Source organism: Pseudophryne corroboree, chromosome 4, assembly GCF_028390025.1.
Source record: "Pseudophryne corroboree isolate aPseCor3 chromosome 4, aPseCor3.hap2, whole genome shotgun sequence".
Classification (NCBI taxonomy): domain Eukaryota; kingdom Metazoa; phylum Chordata; class Amphibia; order Anura; family Myobatrachidae; genus Pseudophryne; species Pseudophryne corroboree.
The window spans coordinates 934,672,546-934,692,723 of record NC_086447.1 but is presented as its reverse complement, the minus strand read 5'-3'; the positions used below and the strand labels follow the sequence as shown (position 1 = coordinate 934,692,723).

General features: G+C 46.7%; 1 protein-coding gene across 1 annotated transcript in view; it reads left to right on the top strand.

Moving 5' to 3' along the window:
• USH2A (usherin) overlaps window positions 1–20,178 on the top strand; it is a 1,656,840-nt gene that overhangs the window by 388,563 nt on the left and 1,248,099 nt on the right. Inside the window, exons 14-15 of the mRNA XM_063919430.1 lie at window positions 15,096–15,259; window positions 16,573–16,731. Of these exons, the coding sequence (XP_063775500.1) occupies window positions 15,096–15,259; window positions 16,573–16,731 (323 nt within the window). The remainder of the gene's footprint in view (window positions 1–15,095; window positions 15,260–16,572; window positions 16,732–20,178) is intronic.

Sequence of the window (20,178 nt, the reverse complement as noted above, 5' to 3'; positions counted from 1 at the left end):
GGCTGCATGTGTGATATACAGTATGTGTCGGCTGCGTATGTTATAATATATAGTATATGTCGACAACATGTGTGATAATATACAGTATGTGTCGGCTGCATGTGTGATAATATACTGTACAGTACTGAATGTGTCGACTGCATCTGTGATATACAGTATGTGTCGGCTTCATGTGTGATAATATACAGGATACGTCGGCTGCATATGTGCTAATGTACAGTATGTGTCGGCTGCATGTGTTATAATATACAGTATGTGTCGGCTGCATGTGTGATAATATACAGCATGTGTCGGCTGCATGTGTGATGATGTACAGTATATGTCGGCTGCGTGTGTAATAATATACAGAATGTGTCGGCTGCATGTGTTATAATATACAGTATGTGTAGACTGCATGTGTGATAATATACAGAATGTGTCGGCTGCATGTGTGATAAATAATATACAGTATGTGTCGGCTGCATGTGTGATAATATACAGTGTGTGTTGGCGGCATGTGTGATAATATACAGTATGTGTCGGCTGCATGTGTGATAGTATACAGTATGGTCGGCTGCATGTGTGATGATGTACAGTATATGTCGGCTGAGTGTGTGATAATATACAGAATGTGTTGGCTGCATGTGTGATATACAGTATGTGTCGGCTGCGTATGTTATAATATATAGTATATGTCGACAACATGTGTGATAATATACAGTATGTGTCGGCTGCATGTGTGATAATATACTGTACAGTACTGAATGTGTCGACTGCATCTGTGATATACAGTATGTGTCGGCTTCATGTGTGATAATATACAGGATACGTCGGCTGCATATGTGCTAATGTACAGTATGTGTCGGCTGCATGTGTTATAATATACAGTATGTGTCGGCTGCATGTGTGATAATATACAGCATGTGTCGGCTGCATGTGTGATGATGTACAGTATATGTCGGCTGCGTGTGTAATAATATACAGAATGTGTCGGCTGCATGTGTTATAATATACAGTATGTGTAGACTGCATGTGTGATAATATACAGAATGTGTCGGCTGCATGTGTGAATAATGGCATTGGCTTTTACTAAACAGGCATTCTTGCTTCATATCGCATGGTAAATGTAGTATAATATTTTACATGGATCGCAGCTGTAGGATTAATCCTCTCTATCAGCCGGTCTGTTTAACATAATTATAGGACTATGGGCCAGGTGTAATAACCTGTGATCTGCGGGAGCCAGCGCAATTCCGGAGAGATGGTCATTCAATCTAAATGCAAAACCAGGTTGGGACTATTACATACATTTGGCCCTATGTATAAAATGTAGTATTTGATAGCTCAATGAGCTGGGAATGGGATCTGGTGTTCCTCCCGATTCAGTGGGTCCCCGCAATGTCTAGAACCCTTGTACTTTATCAAGCTGGCACCATGGTTGTCAAACCCCTCCTCTGTTAACTTCCTAATCATTGTTGTCAATGCCCCTCCCCTGTGGGAAGGTGTCAGATGAGGGGCGGGGTGAGTGACAGTCAGGAAAGCATCAATGGACTGTTACAGAGGATTGGGCGGACAATGGAATTTTATGTTCTAGGCGGAATGATCCTTTAAACCCCTCCATGGCATTGCAACAATCTGAGCTGCACGATGGAAGCATTACTGCATCACAGCACTGAGATCTTGGGTTCTATTCCCACTAAGGCCCTATCTGTGTGGGTTTTATATGTTCTCCGATGTTAGCAACGGGTTTCCTCCGGGTAATCCGGTTTCCCTGCCTGCTCCAAAGCTATACTGGTAGACAGGGGCGGATTGGGAACAAAAAGCGGCCCTTGAAAAATTTGTACTAGTGGCCCCACATGGGCAGCACCAGAGGTGTAAGGTCTAGCCATGGGCCATGGCAGCAGCACCCTCCCCCCAAGACTTTCCAGATAGTGGGCATGTCCAGCATCAAGAGGGAAGTTAAAAGGAAATAAAATTAAATATTATGAGCACATTATATGATACACCTTCAGAATTTAGGAAACTATATAATTCTTTAGAAAGATACATTTTCTTGCTTATTACACCAACCGTGTCCCAATCACTATTCACTCAATCTTATATGTCAGCCAAGCAGGCAGACAGAGCATACACTAGATCATCTGCACTCACAGGCTAAGTGGCAAAGTCATTTTCATATATGCTAATTATTTAGCATCTTATTCATTATGTCTATAAATAGGACCACATGTCCTCAAACAAAACAGGCCCCACTGGTGCATCGGCCCACCGGGACTCTTCCCTGTAGACCTTATGGCCAATCCGCCTCTGCTGGTAGGTGACTTAGCTTCTGACAAAACAATTAACCGCAGAGCATATGCGGTGGCCGATACATCTAGTGATGCGGTTACATTTCAGCATCACTCAGTAAGCCAGGCCATCGATGCGGTGTTCTGGCGAGTTCCGGTGCGGTACAATAATATTATGTGCCACTTTTAGGAACGCCTGTGGTAGATTATCCTATAAGCACAATTTTCAGATGTTTCAGCTCTGTTTAGAGAACGCTGATAGATTCCATCCTGGAGTTCCGTCTTCTGAGGGCTCATCCACACTCTCCTAGACTAGCCAGACCCTGATATATAATAAAGCACAGAACAGATTCCATCCTGGAGTTCCGTCTTCTGAGGGCTCATCCACACTCTCCTAGACTAGCCAGACCCTGATATATAATAAAGCACAGAACAGATTCCATCCTGGAGTTCCGTCTTCTGAGGGCTCATCCACACTCTCCTAGACTAGCCAGACCCTGATATATAATAAAGCACAGAACAGATTCCATCCTGGAGTTCCGTCTTCTGAGGGCTCATCCACACTCTCCTAGACTAGCCAGACCCTGATATATAATAAAGCACAGAACAGATTCCATCCTGGAGTTCCGTCTTCTGAGGGCTCATCCACACTCTCCTAGACTAGCCAGACCCTGATATATAATAAAGCACAGAACAGTGTAACAAAACTGCATAATACAAAGTAAAACATGAACGTATGCAAGAAATGGAAACAAACCAAGCAGTAACCTTTGATTGATATTCCAGTTATAAAATGTGTCTATGAATATGTTACAGTATGGAGGGAGAAAATATAATTCACATTTTCCTCTGAACGATTAACATAAACCTAGACAGGCGCCACCACTTCATGTAATTAATTCTAATTTCATTAATCATTTAATGTTTGTATTTTTTTTTATATAGTTATTTCTGTTTAATTTTTGCTAGTGCTCCAGATGCTGTAATAATAACTAGCATAGGAACAACTGCACCATCAGCAATACAGCTGGTTATAGAGATATCTGAAGATAAGCCTCTTAAAAAGCCAAAGCAGGTCAATAACGGAAATATCAGCTTTCTCATATGGAGGAAAATGTACAGATCCCACCATGGAATATAAAACCAACGGCCTTTAGAAATGTGATGGAGAATTCCTCATCGACCTGTAAATACCTCGGGGAGAGAAGCGTCATTCAGAAATGTACTTATGTATCTATAGAACGCCGGACGGAACTGCAGAAACAGGAAAAGAAGCCCAAAATCTGAGCAAATGTAAAATAGCAATAAATGCAGAAGAGAAAGAAACAACAATAAACTGCATGTCAGCGTGTCAACATTTCATCACTGTCTACACGATAAATATCAACATAATGACTGTCCGCATATCGTATCCAACACTGCAAAGAGTATAAAGTCAATTAATTGCTGAATAACTGACTTATGCTTAGATAGATGGCAACGCAGTACAATACTGGTATCAGAAGGCGCCAGTCCTCGGATCGGGACCTATGGGGGTCATTCCGAGTTGATCGCACACTAGCAACTTTTTGCGGCGCTGCGATCAGTTAAAACTCTGCAAAACTGGGCATGCGTATGCACCGCAATGCGCAGGCGCGTCGTACGGGTACAGAGCGGATCGTTGCTGAGAGATGGATTTAACGAAGAATCCATTCGCACAGCCGATCGCAGGGTGATTGACAGGAAGAGGGCGTTTGTGGGTGTCAACTGACCGTTTTCAGGTAGTGTTTGGAAAAACGCAGGCGTGTCCAAGCGTTCGCTGGGCGGGTGACTGACGTCACTTCCGGTCTCGGACAGGCTGAAGTGATCGCAGCGGCTGAGTAAGTCCTGGGTAACTCAGAAACTACACAAAATGTTTTTTTAGTGCTCAGCTGCAAAAGCAATCTCACACTTGCAAAGCGAAAATACACTCCCCTATAGGCAACGACTATGCGTTTGCACGGCTGCAAAAAAATTCTAGCGAGCGATCAACTCGGAATGACCCCCTATGTTCAGATCGGCTCCCGCGCACAGACTCTTCCTCCTCATACTTCATTCTCCAACGCCAGACGTTCTCATAGATCAGCGATACAATAGGAGAGTGACCGGAGCATGTTTTTTTAAAAGCACATAGATAGAGCTGAACAAAACGCGATATGGTCTTTAGGTCGACCTTACTTAGGTCGACACTCAGTAGGTCAACCACTATTGGTCAACATGCATTAGGTCGACACCTGGAAAAGGTCGACATGTGCATTATGTCGGCATGACAAAGGTCGACACGTGAAAATGTCGACGTGCATTTTTCCCAAAATTTTTTTTTCTTCAATTGTTTTTTACTTTTTCATACTTTATGATTTGGGAATAGTAACCTGTGCCAAGCGCCGGGGAGGCTACGAGGGGGCACGGTGCACTAATTGGGGTTCCAGTTACTTTACGAAGAAAACTACACCCAAAATGTCGACCATTTTCTTGTGTCCATCTATTGCCTGTCGACCAATAGTGGTCGATCTAATGAGTGTCAACCTAGATAGGATCGACCCAACAAAACCATTCAGAACAAAATACATATGTTAAAATCTTTCTTTGCGATGCTGTAATATCGGTTTGCTCTTGTAGTTTTGAGTCAAACACATTGAGCTATGGACTGAAACATCGGACTCTTTACTATTCATCAACAGAGTGTCATCCACAGATTCATCCACAGTGTCATCCACAGTGTCGTCCTTGATTGCGGGCAAAACCCTTCTACCTCATACCTTCTTGCCCACCTCTTCCTTCTCCACCTGCACTCCACTGTTCTGGCATCTTCAGCCTGGTCTCTCTATCACCGCCCACTGCGTCTCATGCTCTGTATTGTTGCATATATGCCCCTGCCCTGCACTCAATACCTGGTGGGCCGCCCTCGCTCAGGGTTCCCGCTGGCCGTAGCTCTCCTGACTCATCTTTAGCTGATGTCCGCCAAATCGCTGCCTTGCCCCGGGTGACAAAAATAATCCTAGTTACGGCCCTGATTACAGTCAGAGATTCCGTTAAGACCCAGCCAACCAGTCTGCAGACTTTTCATCATTTCAGAAGTCGAAAACTTGTGTAAACCTCTAGGAAGTGATTAGGTACAGGTTGAGGTTCTCATATCTGAATTCCCAAATCCCAAATATTCCAAAATCTGCCATTGTTTCAGGGCGACTCAGATAGTGACATCTTTGCTTTCTGATTGGTCAATGCGCACACGCTATGGGGCAGATTTAACAATGAGTGATATTCTCGTTATCACAGCCAATCAGCTCCTAAGTGTCATATGTCAATCACATGACAGGAGCACCATGAGTGATAACAATATCACTCGAGTCATTACTAAACCTTTGTTTCATTCACAAATTGATTAACAATATTATGTAAAATGACCTTCAGACTATGTGTATAAGGCAGAGGCGGAACTACCGCCAGTGCAACCAGTGCGTTGCACTGGGGCCCGCCTCTGTCCAGGGGCCCAAAGCATGTAATGAGTCAAACTGACTCATTACATGCCGCTGTGCGCTGCGGGCAACCGCTGCCCGCAGCGCACAGCCGCCCAGAGAGGAGAGGAGCAGCGGTACGGGGGAGAAGGAGGAGGAGGGAGCCGGAGGAGGGAGCCGCAGCAGCGCTTTGTTACTGGTTGAGGCGCTGATGCTGCTGCTGGCCCTCTGCTTTACTATAGGCTGTCTTCCGAGAACAGCCTATCGTGAAGCAGAGGTACAACATCAGCAGCAGCGCCTCCACCAATAACACAGCGCTGCTGCGGCTCCCTCCTCCACCTCCCTCCTCCTCCTTCTCTCCTGCCCGGGAATCGTGAGTGGCCAGAAGCTGCACCGAGGAGCCTGAGCCAGCGGAGAGGGTAAGTATAATTCTTTCTTTCTTTCTTTCTTTCTTTCTTTCTTTCTTTCTTTCTTTCTTTCTTTCTTTCTTTCTTTCTTTCTTTCTTTCTTTCTTTCTTTCTTTCTTTCTACTGTCTGCCACAATGTGTAAAAAGGGGGAATCTGCCTGCATTAATGTGTAAAAAGGGGGAATCTGCCTGCCGCAATGTGTAAAAAGGGGGAATCTGCCTGCCGCAATGTGTAAAAAGGGGGAATCTGCCTGCCGTAATGTGTAAAAAGGGGGAATCTGCCTGCCCTGCCGTAATGTGTAAAAAGGGGGAATCTGGCTGCCGCTATGTTTAACAAGGGCACGCTGTCTGCCGTTATTTGTAAAAAGTGTACGCTGTCTGCCGCTATGTGTAATAAGGGCACGCTGTCTGCCGTTATGTGTAAAAAGGGCACGCTGTCTGCCGTTATGTGTAAAAAGGGCACGCTGTCTGCTGCTATGTGTAAAAAGGGCACGCTGTCTGCCGTTATGTGTAAAAAAGGGGGACGCTGTCTGCCGTAATGTGTAAAAAGGGGACGCTGTCTGCCGTAAGGTGTAAAAGGGTCTCTACCTGGTGTAGTGGTGCTACTGTGCGGCGTAATTTGAATAATGGAGACTACTGTGCACCGTTTTATGAATTGGTATTATTTTGTGGCCACACCCCTTCCCCACGAAGCCACGCCACTATGTATTTTTGCGCGCGCCTACTGCCACTGTTTTGCATGTAGGGGTGGGGCTCCGATGCCGTTTCTTGCACACAGTGCTAAAATGTCTAGTTACAGCACTGTTGCTAGGTATCCACTTCCCTGAGCAGGTCCCGCTCACCAGATCCTCTCCAGGGGTGAGGGGGTGGACTTGGATGGGATGGGGGGGGGGGGGGGGGGGGGGCAAGCCATTTTGTCGCACATGGGCCCACCGCTCGCTAGTTCCGCCACTGGTATAAGGTGTTAACGAATCATAAATGTATCCAGTTTTTAATACCCATGCCAACGCGCTATTCATGCCTACTCGGCGGAGAGGGTGAAATCAGCCAATGCATGTAATGGGAGTGCACCCCCATACTGCAGCAAGATGGACGTCAGGGTCCCTCCCTGCCGGGAAACAAAGCCAAAGCACAAGAGGGAAGGGAGGTGGTGATCAGGAGCAAAGAAACAGAAATAAAGACTTAACAGCTCTAAGCCCCAAACCACCCCTAAACTGACCTTCCACCAACCCCTACCTGAACCGCCACTCAAATGAATAACACGCCCTCTATGAACTCATTCTGCCCCTGACTAGAGGTTTATGCCTCCAGTACTTTATGTAAACAGCGGTTATCTCTTTGTGTTTACACTTCGGTCCTATCTCCAAGATATCTCATTATGGTACGCAAATATCCCAAACTGTGGAAACATCCAAAATCCAAAATATTTCTGGCCTCAAGCGGTTTGGATGTGGGAGACTCAACCAGTATTACTTTTAACATGAAAGTGTAGCTGCCTTATATACCTACCTGTAGAGACGCAGCGCAGGGTTACGTCGCCCGGATCACACACTCCGCCTGCTGCACCCCTACTGATCTTGCTAGTAACATAGGGTAGTTGCTTGTACTCAGGGCCAATATTTGTCTTTGATGTTCTCTGGGTGACTCTAGACTGCCCAGCAATAGGTCACACTGTCATTGTCATCCTCACCGACAAATGCGGCCACACTTCATAACAATGAAATTCAGATCTCGCCCCCGTACATTTACCTAACTTGGAACAGAAACCACATAGAGCAACTAAATCCCGGCTCACATCAATCAAACCTGTAATTGAGCAGCGGTGACCTCCTGAGAAGACTGGAAACTTCTGACAAATGAGTATCGTCGCTGGAAGGGGCTACACAGTCTATATGTGTGTTCTCGGTTATTACATGTACGCTGCTCCCACCCGGGAATCTGGTTCACAGTACATGCATTCACTGCATTGTAGCAGCTTTTGTGCATATTAAATGTTTTTGTGTTGCGTTGTAAGAACACATATCAACTAATTGCTGGGTCGGCGATATTAAAGAACGCATTGAATTAGTGCCACCTAAATATATATATTTTTTATAATATAATAAACTTGCACCGAAGCCAAACTGTAATACATAAACTAATTAAAATATAAAAATAGAAATAAGATCTAGCGGTGGAGAAGCTGAAATGTCCATCTACTACCAGCACTAGATCCTGTAACGGGACACGCAGCAGATAGTGGCAGGAGAGTGAGATAGTTTCAGCAAGACCACACAACTCTGGTCCATCTAGTGTTGTAACCAACATCTAACATGTTTCTGGTATTGGGCGGGATTAGGGAAACCAATCCCGGGCCATTTTCTCAATCCCGGGTATCAGGATTGAATAATGGCCAAAAGCGGGATTCCCGGGATACCCGGGATTGGCTTTTACCTAGGTGGCCGCCCCCTCGCCCCACCCCACCCCGCACATATAACTCACCATATACCGGGGGCGGGCGGGAGGGGAACATCCTGAGAACACTGCTGGCAGCTCCCAGCAGCAGCTAACAGTGCAGTGTGACCTCTCACGCTGCGCTGGGGACACGGAACCAGGAAGCCGGGCAGCGTTTGAGCATCCTGTGGACGCTCAAAGCTGATCCCTCAATCCCCGGGATTGGAGCTTCCAATCCCGGGATTGAAGCTTCCAATCCCGGGATTGAATCCCGGCCATTTTTGGCCCTAAATCCCGGGATCCCGCCGATCCCGATCCCGGGATTGGCCACCGTAGGCGGGATGTACTAAAGGAAAAATGCAGTAAAACCCCCGAAAACCGGGGTTTTACAGCAATTTCAAATATACTAAGGGGGTCATTCCGACCCAATCGCTTGCTGCAGTTTGTCGCAGCGCAGCGATCGGATCGGAACTGCACATGCGCCTGCACCTCAGTGCGCCAGCGCATGGCAGTCGTTGGTGCCCAGCGATCGCCTCTGAGACAGAGGCGGACGCTGGGCGGGAGGGGGCTGAACGGCAGCGTTAAGCCACCGTTTAGTAGGTGCGGTCCGGCCAACGCAGGCATGGCTGGACCATTGGGGGGGCGTGGTGCGGCGGCTGCGTGGCGGGAGTTACTCCACAGATACAAAGGCATCGCCTCTGTGCGATGCTTTTGTATTTGTGCGGGGGGGGGGGGGGCGGCACTGATATGCGGGGCGGACTAGCCCTGTGCTGGGCGTCCCCCCGCATGTCTGAGTTTACGATCGTAGCTGTGCTAAATTTAGCACGGCTACGATCAACTCGGAATGACCCCCTAAGACCCTACCGCCGTTTTTTCCCCATCCTGGGTATCTCTGGGTGGCGATACCCTATAGAAGCCTATGGGCTTCTTATCGCCGACCGCCGCAACCCGCCGCCCCCCGCCGCAGACGCTGACCCCCCTCGCCCCGGCATACCTTCCTCCAGGCAGCTCTGGTACCGGAAGGTAGTCTCTTCCTCCCCCTAGCAACGCAGCCGAAGGTCCTTCCGGCTGCAGGGGGCAGGAGTAGGCGCCGGGGGCAGCCTGCTGCTGCTTCCCGGCGTGCAGGCAGTGTGAAGACCCCTGGGAGGTGACGGAGACCCCCCGCAGACCACCTCACAGGTATCGTGGGGGGCCTCCATCACCGCATTGCGATATTGATCGCATATGTTAGTACATATGCGATCAACATCGCTGCGGTAAACGGCGAGGGGCGGCGATGTATCTTAATACATCCCGCCCATTGTCTGCTGCTGACATAATTTGAAAACAAAAGTGGAATCTCAGAGATATGCGCAGTTAGCTGCTTTAACAAGCGAACTTTTTCCAAAATGGATGTCACCACACCCACAAAACAACTGTATACAAAATTTGAACAAAGGAAAAAATACTCGTATAAGCGCTTAATGGAAAAGAGATGAAATATACATTCCTTATATGTTATGTAGTGTGTATCCTTATTCCTTATATCCATCTCCCATCCGCGGTGATCTAGAACAGTAGGCTCTCAGTTCCAGCAGATATGAAAAAAGACAAATAAAGCAAACAAATGTGTAGAATTGTCTTATAACAAGTTGATTCTGTACAGCCCACTGGCAGCGGTAGAAGTCAGGAGAGCGTACCCCAACTCACAATGAAACCCCACCGAATAGGTGCATAAAGGTTTCTTTATTTCCTTAAGCCCCCATGTGACCTTCACCACAGAGAATAGATGGGAATGCGTACCCTACTCACTTATGAGCAAGGGAAATATATGCAACAAAAGGTTTCTTTTATCCGTGCAATTATTGTTCACACTTGAGATGCGTACCACACTCACAGGTCAAGTAGTAATGTAAATCCTATCTGGGTTTCTTTATCCACCATCCTAGGCAGTCATTCCGATCCAAAGACCACAGACATTAGAGACACATTTGGTAGTGTGAAATGATCCCCAAAACTCAAAAAAATCAAAATGATCCAAACCAATTTAGAATTTCTTTATGTTAAAAGATGCATTGATTACACAAACCCCATAGTTGGGGTGAATCGACATGAAAAATAAAAAATGTAGATAAAAACAATAGTAAAAACACTACATGAATAATTAAAATTCAGGCACAGAGGAAAAAATCCCCCAAAATTACCATGAAATGGGAGATCCGGACCCCCAAACAGGTAAGTGATGGAGTATTGGTCGTTGATGGTGGAAAAAAGCAATTTAAATGTCACAGTGCCCAGGACAGAACTGGGCACTGTGACATTTAAATTGCTTTTTTCCACCATCAGCGACCAATACTCCATCACTTACCTGTTTGGGGGTCCGGATATCCCATTTCATGGTGATTTTGGGGGATTTTTTCCTCTGTGCCTGAATTTTAATTATTCATGTAGTGTTTTTACTATTGTTTTTATCTAAATTTTTTATTTTTCATGTCGATTCACCCCAACTATGGGGTTTGTGTAATCAATGCATTTTTTAACATAAAGAAATTCTAAATTGGTTTGGATCATTTTGATTTTTTCGAGTTTTGGGGATCATTTCACACTACCAAATGTGTCTCTAATGTCTGTGGTCTTTGGATCGGAATGACTGCCTAGGATGGTGGATAAAGAAACCCAGATAGGATTTACATTACTACTTGACCTGTGAGTGTGGTACGCATCTCAAGTGTGAAAATAATTGCACAGATAAAAGAAACCTTTTGTTGCATATATTTCCCTTGCTCATAAGTGAGTAGGGTACGCATTCCCATCTATTCTCTGTGGTGAAGGTCACATGGGGGCTTAAGGAAATAAAGAAACCTTTATGCACCTATACGGTGGGGTTTCATTGTGAGTTGGGGTACGCTCTCCTGATTTACCGCTTCCAGTGGGCTGTACAGAATCAACTTGTTATAAGACAATTCTACACATTTGTTTGCTTTATTTGTCTTTTTTCATATCTGCTGGAACTGAGAGCCTACTGTTCTAGATCACCGCGGATGGGAGATGGATATAAGGAATAAGGAAACACACTACATAACATATAAGGAATGTATATTTCATCTCTTTTCCATTAAGCGCTTATACGAGTATTTTTTCCTTTGTTCAAATTTTGTCTGCTGCTGACATCATGCCATCGGATGGACACAGAGCGTGCAGACCAGACTATGGGAGAGATTGGCAAAAGCAGCACCCTCGCCCTATGTCTCCCTGGCTGTGCTGAAGACGTTTCTGAAGTTCATACAGAGCACGGCAAGCAATATGCGCAATCAGTTTCCACTCACCAAAACACAACCTTTCCAGGGTTCCTGCAGGGGGGGGGGGGGTTTCCTAATGTATGACTTAGAAACATAGAAAATAAAAACTGCTGCCATAAGCCTAAACCCGATACTTTATTGTAGTTAAATAGTTTTATATACGTAATAAGTACAGGTAAGTCCCAAAGTGTTCCTTATTCACACAGTCTTCTCTAATTAAAATGGTAAAATGGTGTTTATACGATGAGGGTTGGTAACATGTTACCTGCAGTGAAGTTTCAGGCAGTGGCATCACTAGTGGGGTGCCTTGAGACCACGTCTCGTCCACAGAGAGGTCACACCCCCTTTTTGGACGCGCACCTTTGTCGCGTTTAGTGCCCCAATTTGCACTGGGTGTTGCCACTGGTTTCAGCTACATTGAGTGCTGCAGCCAGTATGCAGCAAGATAGATTTGCCATAGAGACAGGAAAGAAAATAAATAACTTTCTATTATTCTCCCTAGCTTAATCTTGGTGCATTGTGTTTCTTGAGTGTAATATTTTACAGTAAAGCTGCGTACATTTTCCAATCATCGGCCATTCAGCCAATAATCGGTTAGTGTGTAATCAGGAACATTTGCCGATAAATGGCTCCAAACGCTCCTGCAACGGTCAAATCGGGAGGTCGGGATCCGGTGTGCTACACATTCTCTCCCGACCTCCCGATCCCGTTAATGAGATCTGAAGGAAGTACACACTGAGCTAGAAGTTGGGTCAGTGTATACGGGGGGCGCACAGATCTGATAATCGCTGTGTCGGATCGGAACGTTTATGGGATCACAGAAGTTACCCAATAGAGTGTACCCAGCACAAGTCAGAGGAGTAAGTCAGTGTTGGCATCTGGACAAATGGAGGGATTTGCCGCAATTTGCTCGTAGGAAAATCACTGATGTGCCACAAGAAGCTGCAGAATGACCCCCAATAAAGTACATGGCAATATCACACGTCAGGTGCTGCTGCGGCGTTACTGGCCACACAGGAACCCAAACACCCACTACACCCATCATCTCTGCACTGCTCCCCAGTGGGGTGTGTGCTGCCCGCCCTGGTATTTGCCCCTCACTTTGTCCCCAGCCTGAGGACACCGTCCGCTCCGAGTGCTGCCCTCCTGCTCTGTAAACCCACTGGGAACCAGACACATTTGTAAATTAGGAAGAAAATTGGGTCAGTCCATGAAATATCTGGCGCCGCTATATGGGCCTCATTCTGAGTCGCACACTGGGTTCATGGCGAATGTTGCTGGGTGATTTTTTTTTTTTTTTTTTACTGCGTATGCCTCTAAGTTGCACTGCGCACGCATTCCGATTGTGTTCATACAGTCACAGCTGCAGTTTCCGGCGCTTGTAAAAGTACGTGGAAATGTATTGGGACTTCCTGTGCGATGACTGAGAGGTGGATAATTAGACGCACGGAGGTAGTTTGTCTTATGGTCGTGTATAAAGACGAGGGTGGCCATTCCCGGGATCACGATCTGTGGGATCCCGAGATTTAGGCCACGAATTGTCTGGGATTCAATCCCGGGATTGGAAGCTCCAATCCCAGGGATTTCGGGATCAGGCGGTATTTTGTTTTTTTTAATGCCGTGCAACGTTTAGCGTCCTCAGGAGGCTCAGACACTGCCTGGCCTGCCTCCTCCCCCTGCGTAGCGTGATGTGAAGTCAGAGGTCACCCTGTGCAGCCAGCCGCCCGCGACCTGCCGCACAAACCTCACCAAACCGGAGGAAGTTACCCACCCGCTGTCCCATGTACCCAGCGGCGTAGCTAGACCATAGTGGGCCCTATAGCAAAATTCAGAAAGGGCCCCTTGTGTATTCCACAAGCGCGACAGGGATGGTGGCAGAGTGGGGAATGGAGTGCAGCACCAGGCAGGGAGTACACTGAAGTGTTAGCTATACATACATATATATGTATATATTATAAAATATATACATACATATATAAATACACACACATATATATATATATATGGAGGCTAGGAGGTGTGTCGAGCTGGCATCGTGACAAGCGCAGTGAGCCCGCAAAGGGCTCCTTGCGCTCGACGGGTATACCCAACCCATATACACTGTATATATGAGAAGGGCACAGCATAGGGTGCACACTGCAGTCTATCCGCTACCTTCCAGTTCAGAGCATGCCAATACCCCAAATCAGCCCCCCACCCCCTCTCTCCTGCACCCTCATCAGAAAGCCGTCACACACACTGTCCACATCCTGCACCAGACATACCTCCCACCCCCGCACAAACCCCCATTCATACCTCATGTCACGCACCAGACCGCAACGGACAGAATCATCCCTTCTCTTCCCCTCCACAGAACAGCAGAAGCGGCGGGTTTGTGGTTATTTGGGTGGGAGGACAAGCGGCCGCAGGCGGGCCGGTGGACGTGCGGCTGGGCGGGTGCACGAGTGACTGCGGGTGGGTGGGTTGATGAGCGGCTGCGGGCGGGCTGGTGAACGAGCAGCTGCAGGTGGACAAGTGGCTGCACACGTCGTCCGAGGCCCCATAAACAATAGAGAGGAGATCGGGACTAGCTGGATGTGCTGCTGCCTGCCCTGCTTGGACGTCCATGCCTCGTCCCATAGACTTCTCAGCAGAACAGTCAGCAGCGCATCAAACTAGTCTCTGTTCCGCAACCTAAACTTTGCTGCAGTGTGCCAGGGTGCAGGGAAGCTACGGGCCCTGCTGGCTGTTGGGACCCGTAGCAGTTGCATCCCCTGCACCTATGGTAGCTACGCCACTGCATGTACCATGGTGGTAAGTTATGTGTGTGGTACGGAGCAGTGCGGGGTGGTGAGGGGCGACGTTGACACAGGAAACAAACTAATCTCGGGTATCGCGGGAATCTCGGGATTGACCATTTTTCAATCCCGATAACCAAGATTTTTTTAAAAATGTCCCAGGATTGGTCTCCCTAATAAGGACACATTGGTATGCCCGGCTGTACGCCAGGGAATGGCTGCTAGCGATATTAGACGCATGACTGGCAAAACGCGCACACACGGATGTCGCTACATCCGACTGAGCCCTTTATGTCTTCACATATTGTTCCACAAATGTACTGTATGTTCCATTATTGCGCTCTCTTGTTACAGTTGCTGAATGATGGATTACGCCTATAGAATATATGTTATCCCCTGCCCCCTTCTGAGTGCACATAATCACGTTGTGTCTGTACGGTATTTGCTCTTCTTTCTGCAGATGTCAGCCATGCACATGTAATACCGCTGGAGCCGTCAACGCTAGCTGCCACCCAGTCACTGGTCAGTGCTTCTGCAGACGCTTTGTGAAAGGTTTCAGTTGTTCACACTGTGTAGAAGGTGCTAACAGCCTGGACGGGGAGAATCCGTATGGATGCAGCTCAAGTAAGTGAAAGTCAGTGCTCCCGTCTCCACGTTGTGTAATGGGTGACATTGATAAGAACTGGCTGGCCCAGCATGTGCGAGGCCAGCCTGTGTCACAGGAATCAGGCGTCACAGCACCGGAGAACGATGGATGCACAGAATTCCACGCACACTTTATTCCCGCTGTAACTTCCCCTGTTATGTTAGTGCAATCACCAAGATACGGATTCAGGAATCTAAGTTTACATAGACAAATGCTGGAAGTAAGTTTCAGCAAGGTGAATAAATGCTGAGATTGCCGGAGCTTCAGAGGTTCCCTGTGATCATCCAACTCCAAACTCCAAACACGAAAACATTCATCGTCCAATCTGGTCAAACAGCAGAATGAGTGTAAATGTGGCCGTCCAGGCTCATTCATGCAGAGCAAGGTCTTTCGTATTAACTGCGAGCTGTGAACTCGCTCTTTGGGGGTTATTCAGAGCTGCCAAAAAGTTAGCAATTGGGCAAAACCATGCTGCACTACAGGTGGGGCAGAAGTAACATGTGCAGAGAGAGTAATAGGCCCTACACACTGGCCGATAATCCTCAAAGATATGAACGATCTCGTTCATTATTGAACGAGATAACGTTCATATCGTGCAGTGTGGAGGCACCAGCGATGAACGATGCGCGGCCCCGCGCTCGTTCATCGCTGGTGCCCCGTCTGCTGTGCATGCAGGCCAATATGGACGATCTCGTCCATATTTTCCTGCGCTTCAATGGAGCCGGGTGACGGGGGGAGTGAAGAAACTTTACTCCCCCCGCCACTGCCCCCCCGCCGCCGGGTCGCCTGTCGGCCGTATCCGCCGTCGGGCAGCTCGGCGGCGGGTCTTTAAATGTGTAGGGCCCTTTAGATTTGGGTGGGGTGTGTTCAAACTGAAATCTAAATTACAGTGTAGAAATAAAGCAGCCAGTATTTACCCTGCACAGAAACAAAATAACCCACCCAAATCTAACTCTCTCTGCACATGTTACCCCCCCCCCCCCCCCCCCCCCTGCAGTGCACATGGTTTTGCCCATTAGAGAACACATTTGCTGCTGCAATCAGGTCTGAATTAGGCCCTCAGTGACCACCAATAAGGAGATATGAAGACTGGGGGTTATAATCACCTAATAAAGAGTCCAGAATTCATAGAGGGGAACAGTCCCGGTGGTTAATAGAATATACATATTTTCTATACAGTAGTAAATGGATTTCTGTGAACAAATTCAACAGTTTCACATAAAGGAATATTCACAATACTTTTCTAATGAGAGTTTCCGCTGAGTATTTATTAAATAGTCTATTTCTACAGCTCCGTCTCAGCAGCGCCCTCCCAGAGGACACGTCCTGAATAGCACCACCGTTCTGCTTACATGGGCGCCACCTGATTACCCCAATACCAACCGGATAAACTACGTGTTGTACAGAGACGGTCTGAGGATCTATCACACCACGGACTATTACCCGTTCAGTAAGTAGTCACTTATAGGTATCTAATATTACTGCCTAACAAAGAGGCTGAAATGCTTATTTTATTGACATTAGTGGTTTGTTAGATGCTGTTTGCTAAATTTAATTTCTATGGGTTCCTTAAAATGGTGGCACAGGATCTACGGTGCCAGTGATGTGTAAAGTAGAGGGGGGGGGGTTCGCTGGATTATAGTCGGAGGCGCTCCAGTTGCAGCAAGGGGCTCCGGACCCAGTGAGTCCATCGCCGGGCGCTTTCAGTGAGATCCCGTCTTAGAGACAGTATTGTCACTAGGTGAGCGCGGAAAGGGGCACTGCCTCAACTCAGACAAGACCCTATTGGTATGTGCCAACCAGCAATAGGCCGCAAAACAGACGCTTATCTTATTCATTTCTGATATTGTTTCATTGATTTTTTTTTTCTGTTTCTGGAAGTAGTCATACAAATGAGAAATTACAAACACAAAAAAAAAAAAGTGTTTGTCGGTACCATTGAGTGCGATCAGAAAACATGGCACTGCTATGAAGGATTTTCATTTTCTTTTAAACATGTCAGCTTTTATGAAAGGAATTGGACAGATACGTATAATGCTCTTATATATACATTTCACTTATTTTGAGCATTGTAACCACAGCAGATGTATGTGGATCTCTGCCCTGCTGTTCTGCGGTGTGCCCGCATACCCTTCTACCTGCCTGCACTGATGCCAGTCTGTCACTGATAGCCTGGTGTTCTGTCTATTTGCCTGGAACTGTCTGATTTGGTTCCGGGCAGTTACATTACTTCATGAAACATTTAACTTAGAATGCAGAGCATCAGAGGACGCCTTTTCCACCACATGTGGACCCCACGGACATCATCACCAGCGTCTCGTCGTAACGAAGATCGTCTCAGGGCTTTAACAGACCCAAGGAGCCTTCCCAGTGCATGTACAGTAGTGTTAGAGGTAGTGACTAGGCTTAATGATTGCCTGTAAACCGGCAGCAACATCAGTTATCTCAGACTGGAGAGGATATAGAGGAATGTTACACAGAACAGTCACACAGCACTAAAGTAAGTAATAAAAACAACAGTACATTTAATAAATAAAAACTAATAAAGTACACATACAGTACATGATACTCCTATAAATGTTAGCGGATGGATTATAGTGTAATGTGCTCTTCTCTACAGTATGTTGGTCGCAGAGACAGATAAAGCCCCGAAACAAGCTGGATCTTATTATCATTAGTGTTTATCTCAGAAAGGTCTTTTAAGATCTGTTCCTCTGAGCGCAGATGCACACCACTGCGTCCCCCAGTTTGTAAAAGAGGAAATCCGTTCTGCAGATGTGCATAAATAGTTAAAAAAATACTTTTTAAACTATATTAAATAAAATTAAAAAAACAATGTTATGAACAGTTTTGTTTAAAAAGCTGTACACAAGTATGGGGGCTAGGCTCTATTCTGTACACAAGTATGGGGGCTAGGCTCTATTCTGTACACAAGTATGGGGGCTAGGCTCTATTCTGTACACAAGTATGGGGGCTAGGCTCTATTCTGTACACAAGTATGGGGGCTAGGCTCTATTCTGTACACAAGTATGGGGGCTAGGCTCTATTCTGTACACAAGTATGGGGGCTAGGCTCTATTCTGTACACAAGTATGGGGGCTAGGCTCTATTCTGTACACAAGTATGGGGGATAGGCTCTATTCTGTACACAAGTATGGGGGCTAGGCTCTATTCTGTACACAAGTATGGGGGCTAGGCTCTATTCTGTACACAAGTATGGGGATAGGCTCTATTCTGTACACAAGTATGGGGGCTAGGCTCTATTCTGTACACAAGTAGGGGGGCTAGGCTCTGTTCTGTACACAAGTATGGGGGCTAGGCTCTGTTCTGTACACAAGTATGGGGGCTAGGCTCTATTCTGTACACAAGTATGGGGGCTAGATTCTATTCTGTACACAAGTATGGGGGCTAGGCTCTATTCTGTACACAAGTATGGGGGCTAGGCTCTATTCTGTACACAAGTATGGGGGCTAGATTCTATTCTGTACACAAGTATGGGGGCTAGATTCTATTCTGTACACAAGTATGGGGGCTAGGCTCTATTCTGTACACAAGTATGGGGGCTAGGCTCTATTCTGTACACAAGTAGGGGGGCTAGGATCTACTCTGTACAAAAGTATGGGGGCTAGGATCTATTCTGTACACAAGTATGGGGGCTAGATTCTATTCTGTACACAAGTATGGGGGCTAGGATCTATTCTGTACACAAGTATGGGGGCTAGGCTCTATTCTGTACACAAGTATGGGGGCTAGGCTCTATTCTGTACACAAGTATGGGGGCTAGATTCTATTTTGTACACAAGTATGGGGGCTAGGCTCTATTCTGTACACAAGTATGGGGGCTAGGCTCTATTCTGTACACAAGTATGGGGGCTAGGCTCTATTCTGTACACAAGTATGGGGGCTAGGCTCTATTCTGTACACAAGTATGGGGGCTAGGCTCTATTCTGTACACAAGTATGGGGGATAGGCTCTATTCTGTACACAAGTATGGGGGCTAGGCTCTATTCTGTACACAAGTATGGGGGCTAGGCTCTATTCTGTACACAAGTATGGGGATAGGCTCTATTCTGTACACAAGTATGGGGGCTAGGCTCTATTCTGTACACAAGTATGGGGGCTAGGCTCTGTTCTGTACACAAGTATGGGGGCTAGGCTCTGTTCTGTACACAAGTATGGGGGCTAGGCTCTATTCTGTACACAAGTATGGGGGCTAGATTCTATTCTGTACACAAGTATGGGGGCTAGGCTCTATTCTGTACACAAGTATGGGGGCTAGGCTCTATTCTGTACACAAGTATGGGGGCTAGATTCTATTCTGTACACAAGTATGGGGGCTAGATTCTATTCTGTACACAAGTATGGGGGCTAGGCTCTATTCTGTACACAAGTATGGGGGCTAGGCTCTATTCTGTACACAAGTAGGGGGGCTAGGATCTACTCTGTACAAAAGTATGGGGGCTAGGATCTATTCTGTACACAAGTATGGGGGCTAGATTCTATTCTGTACACAAGTATGGGGGCTAGGATCTATTCTGTACACAAGTATGGGGGCTAGGCTCTATTCTGTACACAAGTATGGGGGCTAGGCTCTATTCTGTACACAAGTATGGGGGCTAGATTCTATTTTGTACACAAGTATGGGGGCTAGGCTCTATTCTGTACACAAGTATGGGGGCTAGGCTCTATTCTGTACACAAGTATGGGGGCTAGGCTCTATTCTGTACACAAGTATGGGGGCTAGGCTCTATTCTGTACACAAGTATGGGGGCTAGGCTCTATTCTGTACACAAGTATGGGGGCTAGGATCTATTCTGTACACAAGTATGGGGGCTAGGCTCTATTCTGTACACAAGTAGGGGGGCTAGGATCTATTCTGTGCAAAAGTATGGGGGCTA